The sequence below is a fragment of the Mercenaria mercenaria genome, chromosome 15 (assembly GCF_021730395.1).
Source record: "Mercenaria mercenaria strain notata chromosome 15, MADL_Memer_1, whole genome shotgun sequence".
In the NCBI taxonomy this organism is placed as follows: domain Eukaryota; kingdom Metazoa; phylum Mollusca; class Bivalvia; order Venerida; family Veneridae; genus Mercenaria; species Mercenaria mercenaria.
Window position 1 is genome coordinate 27316594 of NC_069375.1, and position 11808 is coordinate 27328401.

The 11808-nt window shown below is 33.9% G+C and overlaps 1 protein-coding gene across 2 annotated transcripts in view; it reads right to left on the minus strand.

Annotated features, from left to right (window-relative positions):
- Positions 1-11808, minus strand: part of LOC123549573 (LIM/homeobox protein Lhx3-like) — a 32113-nt gene that overhangs the window by 18025 nt on the left and 2280 nt on the right. For both annotated transcript variants that reach the window (XM_045337771.2, XM_053524857.1), the window contains exon 2: positions 2558-2732. In XM_045337771.2, coding sequence (XP_045193706.1) covers positions 2558-2732 — 175 coding nt within the window. The remainder of the gene's footprint in view (positions 1-2557; positions 2733-11808) is intronic.

An 11808-nucleotide genomic window follows, 5' to 3' on the forward strand; every position in this document is an offset into this window, starting at 1 on the left:
CCGCTTCTAAAATGTCTCCCATTAAATGTCTCCTTTTTCATAATTTACATTGTACAAATACGTACTATTTAAATAATAATTAAACGACATATAACCATGATATTATTATTATAAACATTTCTGTTTCGCCATTCGTAAATGTATCTATAGTTTTCATTACTGGGAAGGGCTTAATGTAATGTCGTTGGAAGTTGCTGCCCAACCCATTTGCTTTTGTGATGTAATTTTGTGCATCTATTTATAGGCAATAAAATATAGTTATGTTTAATGTTTCCGTACGCCGGACCCAGATTCTACCATTCCTGGTGACGTTTAAGCGATAACCAGTGCTACACACGTGCAAAATTAACTATATATAATAAATAGAATATAAAATATAACTTTTTCCCCTCTAACTTCATAAGTTATATTGTTGCGTACGTGTTTTATAATAATAAACTGTTAAACACACCTGTCCAGGTTAATATTTAATATTCTAATTAATGTTCAAAATGGCATGACATAAACATAAAGAAATACATGTTATATATTATTCAAGACAGACTTGTCAGTATAATTAAATTACTTTAACAAATTATTTGATATGTATATGACTTTCATTTTAGATGTATTTTTTCCGCGGCAGAGCTTACACTCTGGCCCTTTCCTTTTTATTTCTTCCTGTGTAACTTTTTATATTATAACTATCACCTTTCAACTTGATTACAGGTCTTATACATATGAAACTAACCAAACGGCACTATACACAAGACTGTTATACATGTATTAGATTATTCAATTAGAAAACGAACAGGAAAAATTAATCAAGTGAAACGTCTACAATTTTCAAGTATTAAAGATCTCAATGTAACTGATTACTATTCCTAAATGTATGACAAATATATACTATTCTTTAGTTTGATTACTGGTGTTTATGGAATTGCCCTTATATATCAAAATGTATACTAATATAAAGATTTCTTGCCTCTTCAAGGTTTCTGATTCAACGTCTGTTTAAGGTCAGTTTTGTACGCTATATAATTCGTGCACGGTAATTACTAATTAGCGTTTTAGTTCTGTTTTTAAAAAGCGTTTATTTGGAAAGTATACAAAACAGGTCTTAATATACTATAAATCCCGCACGATAACTCAAACGGTAAACATGTTTGATAATTCTGATTTTTCTTCATTAAAACGTTTCAATACAGAAAATATTTTTGTATAACATTACAGTATGCACTTAACTTCTATCATTAGCAACCTTTTTGAGTTCAACGATGCATGAGAACTATAACAATCAAACAATAATATAAACATGCTGTCGTTTAAATTATCGTGCGGGAGTAGTACTTATACACTGTTCATCACTTTTGTAAAGTCGTACACTGTAATTCTACAATAGTGTTTTAGTTGTGTTTTAAACAGGCGCTTCGTTTGAAAGTAACCTAAAAAAAATATATTTATCTAATTATACATGTAGGTTATTGTGAGTAAAAATTGTAAGCTACATAAATGTTTTCCTGGTTTACAAGTACCTGATTGTATGTCTGTGTATAACGGTGTATTGCGCGCAGATTTATTAAACTGTTCACAAAGTGCTTATAAAAATGCTTTGAAATTCTTCCTTTATTTATTTCAGTGAAAACCTCTTTTCAGTACCTTAGGGGAGTACAACGCAGCTTCAGATATTAAAATGATACATATCTTAATTGATTCAGTACCAATTATAATATCACGCGGAAGAAAAAATATGCCCCATAATGACCGTCTTGGCACCCAGGGTGACCATCAAATTCTTCAGCCGCTGCACGAAATCTGATGAAAAACAGAATTGTTCTTCTAATAACACCATAAATGCACGAAATATGCCAATATTCTTTCCAAGCCAACATATGTTTTCACTGCGTATCGCATCCATCAAGTTTCTGGCATGCGATTTAGTCATTTAGTTTAATCAATTTTCGTGACATTTACCAGTAAGGTGTTGTTTATTTACTTAACTTTCGTTTCTTAAGATAATCTAAATGGACTCCAAAATAAAGGAACAGACACTGAACATTTTGAACAAGCTAATTTATAGTACTGTACATATTTTATTCAAGCACAACTGACTTGACATCACAATCAGTCTGCATGCAAATAAGTTAGGTCATTCTCATTCAAAGCCGTTCATTTGATTAAAAAAAAAGCCGCAGTTCTCACAACATTAAAGGTGTGCGGTACACTGGACTTTTCGTTGGGCTTAACGTTACACTGACAAAAGCGCAGGTCAAACGGTGACACGCTCCTCCGGGTATTTCACCACGGGCGGGCAACTGGGTAGAGCCAACGACCTTCCGTAAGCCAAATGGATGAATTCCTCACAGGAAAGAATTCTGTACTAAAAGCAGGTTTAAAATCTACAGCAGCGAGAGGAGAGTAAACCAACCTAATCTTAACCACTAAGCAATGGAGGCCTTCTCTAAATTGGACTACATATTGCTTAGGTCTATAACAATTCTCAACAAAGCTTTTTTTTTTATATTAACCGACACATATACTTTAATATTTTGTTTTTAAATTGCACACATTTTTTTACCTGAAGAAGTCATCTTTACAGTAAACATGGTCTCCCTTCGAGAAACATTTGTCCGTGAGCTGTGCATGACAGTCGGCACATTTAAGACAGCGGGCGTGCCAACATCGTTCCAATACTTTTAATATAAACCGGTCCAGGATTGGTTCCCCACATCCAGCACATTTTGGGATAGCCGCTGGAATAGAAAAGAAACTCTTTATTATAAATCAGTCAAGAATTTGTTTCCTATATCCTATATCTTTCGGAATAATAGCTGAAAGAGGGAAAGAGGGAAAAGGAAACAGAGGTAAAAGGGAAACATATACATTTCTGTATAAACCGGTCAAGAATTAGTTCAAAGCATCTTGCACACAGAAAAGGGATACGATATTAACCTATCTGTTTCCGACACATTTAAGAAATGGAAAGTGAAATGTAAAAAAAAATCATTTTAAACCAAACAGCACTTGCTCGTGTTTCCCGGTAAACTGGAAGAATCCAGCACCTTGCACAGTTTAGAATAGCAGCTGAAATAAAGGCGGAAAATATTTTTGAATTAAATGGACTATACCAAAATCGCAGTTAAAACAGAAAATGAAATGTCTGCATTGTTTTCGTTTTATTTATTTGTTTTGGTTCTTTTTAAACAAACAATATAAGCATAAAAAGGACGGAAGAATTCAGCGGCTTTCAGTCAACTTAGCTAGTAGATTCCGATTTTTAATGATTAAACTTTTTTCAGGCCAGTCGCCTGTTAGAAACAAAGGTAACAACAAGATTTATACAAAATTACTTTTCTCTAAACAGTGCTCTTAAAATTATAAAATGGATGTGCGGTTTGCTTTTCGGTGGACAATGTTATCACGTCATCACTATTACAGCCTGGTATGATCATGAAAGAATCGCTGAAAAATGAATAAAAATTCCACAAAGATCAGGCTCTACATCATATTAGATATTCTGGTATAGTACCATTTTTAGGGTAACATTGCATAACGAAGGAAAGTATTTGCAAAAGAAAAAAACCCATTTCGCTGTACTGCAAGGCAACTTTTGTGCCGTGAAATCTCCCGAGTGCCATTAAAAATGAAAATAATACCTTAAAATAATTTCTACAGAAACCTATCACAAAAATCTCATACCTTCACATTGAAGACGTCAAGTTTTCAGGTCATAAATAAACATTATACAACATCTGCATTAGTTCCCAACGCGTGGCGTGTCGGGGCCCATACAGAACTAAAATGATTTACGCAAGATTTAATTTAACTAAAACTTCCAAGTTTGTGAGATAACTAAATTATTAATATTAGTAATTTGCGAGAAAGCGGTAGATCCTCGGAAAGCAAAATGTAATTATAGCTCTCCGTTAACACCAGAAAATCATCTCCTCCTATACCTCGACTTTCTATTATGCTGGTGCTTCCCTTGAAAAACGCCAGAGCAGCAAGAAGGTGCTTATTTATAAGTTTTTCTTTATAATAAATATTTTATACCATTATAAACGCAAGACTGTTTTATCCTGACAATGGTGTTAAAGGAATAGGGAATAAAAAGTTATTATCTTTTAATCAAAAAATAATTCCCCTATATAATCTTTATCATCAGGAAAATTGATAGTGATGACAATGCTAAAGGTCATACGGCAGCTGGATATGATCTTCAAAATGCACGAATTTTGAAACTTGGCGTTTTATGATTTTTTTCATCATTTATGTTTATGTTAAACATTTGGTAAAGTGTAAAGAAATTCATTCATTAAGCTTACACAAGAAAAAAATTAGAGGCCCACTACAAGGATGCTTTTCATAAATTCTAACATAATAAAAAAACATGCACAATTCCGTTAAAACACGGAAATCTCTGAATGGGTGCCCCTACATCTGTTCTGTTATATTATATAAATGATGTTTGAAAATTGAAATGACATAACAGAATGGTGTTACATTTAATTCGCATTACTTTCAGTATTTCCGAATTTTAACAAGTCTGAAAGTGTCACAAAAAGCAAATTTTATCCAACTGCACCAATGCTTCAAAATGGCTCAATCAAACCTTCCATGGTAAAAACAATACTCATTCTAACTGCACACGTTATACAGTAAAATACTCTAAACTCTTTTAAATTTCTCAGGCTTTCGAGCAAAATACACCCTCGAGAAAAAAAAAGCGCATCTTTTAGAGTAAATATAAATTAAACCCTTTTTTTGTCGTAAAATATACATTTTAAAATATATAAAATATAAAAAATATTTTTTTTTCTGAACGGGTCTTAGCACGAACCTTAGCACCTTAGCACGAACCTTACTATTTCTGATTAATATATAATCACGTTATTAGGCATAAGACGTCATTTTACCACTGTTAAAACAAAGTCACGCGTTGACGTCACTTTGGCGCAATACATACGCCACGAAATAGTGTTTCCCTATTTCATCTTCTTGTTTACTTATAAAAGACATATTAGAATCGAAGTAATGTAATAGTAGAACCATGTGTTAACATACACCCCACGTGTATAATTCCGTGACTCGGGCTACGCCCTCGTGAAATTATTCCACAAGCGTATAACCTCATCGTATTGTTTCGATATGTTGAAAGATAGTTCTGCTGTATATTGTATGGTGCATCAATTTACTTTTGATCTTTTCAACAAACATAATAGCATATATAAATAGGCCAAAAACCGTGCTGTTATATAACATAAAAGCAACATAAAGGCATACTTTTTCTACTACAGGTTAAGTATTAAGGACTAACATGAAACACTTTGTTTATGGTGCATAATGCGACCTAAGAAGATGCTTACCATAATTAGATTTTACTAGTGGACCAAAAAGCTAGGTTACCACTGATCATAGCTGGTTTCTAGCATTTTAACAATGACCTTAGTTTAAAGCTCAGGGGTTTCCACAACAAATAATAATATCGTTAAAAGACCTCGATGAATATCCCATGTTGAACCCCTAACACGATTTGATGAAGTGCTCGCTTCCATCATAAAAACTATTTCATAGAAGTATTACTTGTTTTGAACGTACAAAAAGCAACAAAATGTTTTACACGTAATTTTTCTGTTCACAATTTAACTGTTATACCTTATATATCATACACTACACATAATAATTATATTGCTATTATGTTATGGATATGCTATATACTTGAAGTAACTTAAGACATTTACTATCTGAATTTTGTATTACTATTGTGTACACGTTCAAGCTCGTGTTTCTGACACCCATGGATGTTTTGGCACACGTGCGCTATCTTATTTCCGTCTAAACATATATTGTCAGTCTTTTGTCCACAGGTGTCGCTTCTGACAGTAATATAATCAAATGAGATGGAATTTCTCTAAAACTGCCGCTAATTCCATTTTCAGTCTCAAATTTATTCTCCTTTCGAGATGGTCTTATAGAAATTGTTAGAAGTTGATATTGAAATGATACGACTTATATTGTAGGAACATATGGTCTAAAATTAATTCAGTTATAAAAATGATACCAATTATTCTTCAATTCTGTCAGACTTATTATTTTAGAGTCCCCCGTTTAGTTTGTGAAAGAAAAGCCATAACAAAAAGAACACGACAGGTATATTTCATTATTCCAAACCGACAATACGGATTCAAATTGACAACCATTAGGTCAGCCTGTTCAAATGTTTTATCTACACGTGATAGTGGTTTCGCGCAATCATTTTCTATTTCACACTCCACAAACGGACAATGATCTATCCCGTTGCTTTATTTTCTTCTTTCGTTTGAGACGTATCTCTATTTTTGTGGTTTGACGACCGCGGCTCCATAATTGTTAAAAAAATATATAGCCAGATGTTTTATTCATTCACCGTGACGATCGCGTGCAGTTTTATCATTTCTCACAACTGTTTAAAGTTAACGCTTCACCGGTTTCATAGCTGACCCACGCGACACAGTCAATATTTTCTCATGATAAAGTTCGATTTCTTGAGTAAGTTTTCAATAGAAAATGAAAAGAAGTCGATAATAATTGAATATGTCGCAATTTTATGGAACGTTTTTTTATTTGACTGCGGTAGAGGCTATAATATCTGCAAATGGTGTGTGTATGTTTTTACATCAGTCATTTGAATGCGACTGAACAGAAAAAAATAAAGCCATTACATGCCGCAGTGGTATGCCTTTAAAAGCAATTACAAACAATTATCAACCCACAGGTGATGGAACACACACGTTCAACTGCAGCAGTTAAAAATTGCAAGATCTTACACCGGTCTGCAAAGTCACCCGCCGCTAAGATAAAATAGTTTCATACCAAAGCAGTGTCCTTGTCATTCATTTACCGGAAACTTAACGAAAGTTGACGAAATTTTCTACACAGCAGCATTAACTCTACACATCTGTAAACACTTATGCCTTTGGTGCATAGTCGTTATAGCAGCATGTTTTGTTTGTGGAATATCGATGAAAAAACATTAATCAGAAAGGTATGTTATGTATTCGCCGATTGTTTTCAAATTAGTCAATCCAAGACCTTCCTGTAACAAGAGATGTTTTTGTTGGTATATTCATTTTGCCTTAAATTCTCCAACAGTCTGATAACAGATGTGTTTTTATCGTTTACACGTGCAAGTAGCTCGACTCCATTACAATACATTAAGCCGTTGATACATCCGCCGATACCTCGTTTCCATTTTTAACTAGCGTCAAATTCTAACTTCCGTCAAAACACGTGCCAATCACGTGCAAGTCACATGACAATATTCCGCCCTCTGGTGAGTTAATTGGCAATGATTAACCGAGAAAATTGAGCGTTAGAAAATGTCAAGTCCCATCGATGTATTTCACTTTGTAAATATTGACGAAATTTAACGAAAAGAAAATGAAATGGACACCAGGCATTACAGTTTTATTGCGACGCGGAATTGCGACACTATGTGTGTATTTGATATGTGATCAGCGTATAACGCAGCACTGTCAACAAAGGATTTTTTCCACTTTTATACTACTATGAGTTATAAACAATAGATTTAAATGACCACACTAAGACAGTTGGTTGCAATAAGTTTTAAAAGTGACTAAATGTCATGATCAACCCATTTGAAAGTCAGTGTAAACATTTCGGCCCATATGCACATAACAGTAATCAAACAAAAATAATTATAACATATTTGGTCTGCCGGCCCGGTCCGTTAAGTTGCATTTTAACCTCGTCAGCATGCAAGAATAGTTTTATAATATTGTTTAAAATCAAAACAGAAAAGCTTTGCGTAAGAACACTTTCATGTGTTTTAGTTTCACATTTGGTATTATAGTTCTGAATGTTTACACAGCTCTAAAACTTTCAAAGAAACTTTGATAAATAGTAAAATAATTCCGGAAATATCAATATATATTAATGTCAATTCTAGCGAGTAACAAGATTTCCGGTGCAATGATTTGTGTATTGCATCAATCCTTACTACAGTGATGGCAATTTAATTACTCCGCGGAGAAAAAAGTTCCCGAAATCGATGAAGTTCTTGTTATAAAATGTGGCATTATATTTGTTTTGTGAAGAAGCACCGTGTCTACAGAAACAGTTTTATTTCTTTTATCGGTCCTACACCAAGATAAAACTTATCAATGTTTAGATTTTACGTGTGCGCATAAACCGTAAAATATGTCCAGTGCATCGTCAAAAGAGAACCTTGAAAAAAAATCAATATCTTTCGTGTGAAATAAGTTTAAGGAAAAACATTATATTTTGATCGGTAAGCCTTGCATTTTCCCAAAATACATAGTAAATGAAATTCTTGCGGGAAACAGAGGGAGTTGGTAAAATGACAAAACTTCCCCACTCCAAAAAATAAAAATGATCTGGACTGGAATTGCAATCTGTTAAATACGAGGCAATGACCTTCACAAAAAATTAAACATATTCGATAATTATTTTTCGAAATAAAATTAAAACTGCACAAATCGTGCACAAACTCTAAAACCTTGTTAGCTGAACACGGTAACACGTTCATTTATTGTTGCTCTTGACAAGACTTTTGGTTTAAACAATATTTATTTTCCAAATATGTATCATACAAATTGGCAAGACTTTTGATTACATTTATAAAATCATGATAGAAACAAAGAAGAAGTCTACTTTTTTTTTATCTTTTGCTTTCTCGGTAAAAAATTATATAGGAATTGACCTTTTTACTGTTTAGAATATAGATTAGATTACTATACATTAACGTATTATTACTCATACTAAAAACCATCATGGGTTTAATTCAGTACGGCAGAATGAATTCAAACTCTTGCTTGTTGACCGCTTTACATTTCTTTTTGACCAATATGGCAATGGACAAAAGAGCGTTAATCATATTTCATTTCGGCCTAGTTTTGGTAAAGAAAATGTATCTGTACACTTATAAAATCGGTTTCCTTTTTTCACGTTATGACTGATTGCACATGCGCATTAATAAACTCATATAAAAAAAATCGCCTGATTTTGCGGAACCCACGAAATGGATGAGGTTTCTCCGGAAACCGTTGAGAGTTCATGGAATACATCAGTGCACGTGAAAATAGTAGGGTTTCCACAGGGACAGCAGAACAAAAACGTTTTAAAACATTGCTAGGGTTTCAATGTCGTTCGTGGCAAGTGTCGATGGCTTGTTTGCCTTCGTAACGACATAGGACAGGTTTCGTTTTCCTGTCGAAGAATTCTAAACACAGACGATACATCGTTTAACTATAGTAAGGTTGCTTTCCTGTAAAATTGAAATGGTTTCTGTAGTAATTTATTTTATTTGAGTTTATTGCTGTTTTATAGTGCATATATGACTTCGTATCATTGATATGACCTTGACAGTGTTGATAACTGTAACATAGCTCGGATAAATAAAATCAATTATTGTTTTTATCTTCTTCCAAAATAAAAAGTGAAAGTTTTCAACACCTGAAGTTTAACGTCCAGTGAAACAGAATTATCTAAGAAGAAAAACGATGTAAAAAAAAGAATTGTGTGTACTTTTAATATGAATCTGATGTGAAAAAAAATCATAAGAAATATATAAATGTTACATTTTATCTCTTAATTACCTAACTTTGAATATTAAAAAGAAATCACTTATTATATATTACGTAACAAAAATATGTTTAGACTGTGAAATCAGCCGTAGAGTTCAGTCACTGCAAACATTTTTATGCCCAAAAAGTAGGTTTCCCAATATTTCAGGAATATTTTATTTGGCCGAGAGGGCATTAATCATAATTATAAATCAGCATCTCTTCGTTACCGTTATTTGTTATTATAGACAGCAGGTGGGCGCGTGCGGCGTTGTCTTTGATCCTTTATGGCGGCTACCTGTGACAAGTCATGCTTCATTTATTTATTGTCTGTCTATTTCACCTGGCCGGTTGCCTGTGATCCGACTAGGGTAGACATTGCAGTTGAAAGATGTCAATCAGGATACGGCCGTAAGCCGGTTAGAAGACCGCGCCATAAGCGGATTCCACGTGGTTACTAATGGCAACAAGATGGATGACAGAGATAAGTGATAAAATTCGTGCCGTGCACGGAATATTTCACAAGAATATGATGTACTCTTTGATAACAAACAGCTCCGAAGATTAATACTGGGTAGAGTAAAGCAACAGATTATTTTATCGGCGTTATACCAGTATTTGCATAAAATTTGAATACTTTCCTAATAAATGTGAAGTATATGAATTGAAAAGTGTTTATAAATGAGATGCATTTAACCTTTGAATTAAGTTATAGTGACTGGGACAGAGAATTGTTTACTGTGTGCCTATTTTTTTTTTTTAGTTGAGATCTGTTTCATTTGTGTACCACGGCTTTGATTTCAGACCGAATATTCCTTGACAATGCTCTGTCTTCTTGAAGAAAAAATTAATGCAGAAACCCTCCTTAGCCGTAGTGTCCGTTGGAATGTGTTATCCACCCTAGCCTCCACCCGCTTCCTAACCCATCACACACATATACATATTTCTACTCATCTGCAGAAATGGACGTAATTCCTCCGCACTGCTTAAGTAAGAGAATATTGCGAGATTTCTAACTGACAACTTTATAAATTTTTAGTTTCCTATTGAAAAAAAAATCAAAATTAAATGCATTTTTGAGCTCAATTCTTCAGGAGGGGGAGGGGGGGGGGGGGGGGTGCTCCTCTAGCGGCTCTTCGCTTCGTCGTATCTTAGGTCTTAATGTGACTGTTTCATTTTTAGTATATGTATATTGATAGTGGAGCTATTCCGGTGAGATATTTTGGATGCATTAGTGGTAAAGCATGGAAATCAAACGTTTAAACGACTTAAAAAAAATTGAAGTCCATTTTGCTTCAAACTGTTTCACTGACATATGAGTTTTCCCAGATACGATAACCGGAATTGAATAGAATGGGATAGAATGGGATGGGATATAATGAAATGGAAAGGAATGGAATGAAATGGAATAGAATAAAAACAAAACAGCAATGAATAACGCGTGTTCGATGCTTATGAATTGGTGAACAAAATGAATTCCATAATAAATATACAAATAGTACCCAGTTCCACATACTTTATAATCTTTCAATCCAGTCACATAGTTCACACCAAACGCCGTGTATACGAAAAAGATACTCAAATGTTTGAACCCCAAGTCTTATAATGTCAAACTGTTTCGAACTTTTGTAAGAATCTGAGCATGAGAACCTTGTAAATTTAGATGTGACTTTTCTACTTGCCATAATTCACAACTTGTGTCGCGTTTATATGTTTCAGTGCTTGCATACGAATCAGTAATTGTTAGATAAATTATCGTCAGATCAATTTCAATTTATGCTGACAAATCGGTAATTACTTTGTATTCCTATTTTGAAAGTTTAGTCCGAATAGTGGACGAAGAATGTGTTCTGTTACTCGAAAAATATATGTACTGTACTGTGTTCACATTGTGTAATTTTATATTTCTATATAATTCCGTTTCATTTTAGTTCATACATCAAATACAATTTTGGAGTGTAGGTGATTCATGGTACCTTGATGCCCGAGTATTTTCTATTACAGTGAGAAGTTTTAGTAATAACTGATGCGTTTGTCTCCTATATGAGCCGTGCCATGAGAAAACCAACATAATGGGTTTGCGACCAGCATGGATCCAGACCAGCCTGCGCATCCGCGCAGTCTGGTCAGGATCCATGCTGTTCGCTAACAGTTTCTCCAATTCCAATAGGCTTTAAAAGCGAACAGTGGTCGCAAACCCATTATGTTGGTTTTCTCATGGCACGGCTCATATAAATTTTTCTTT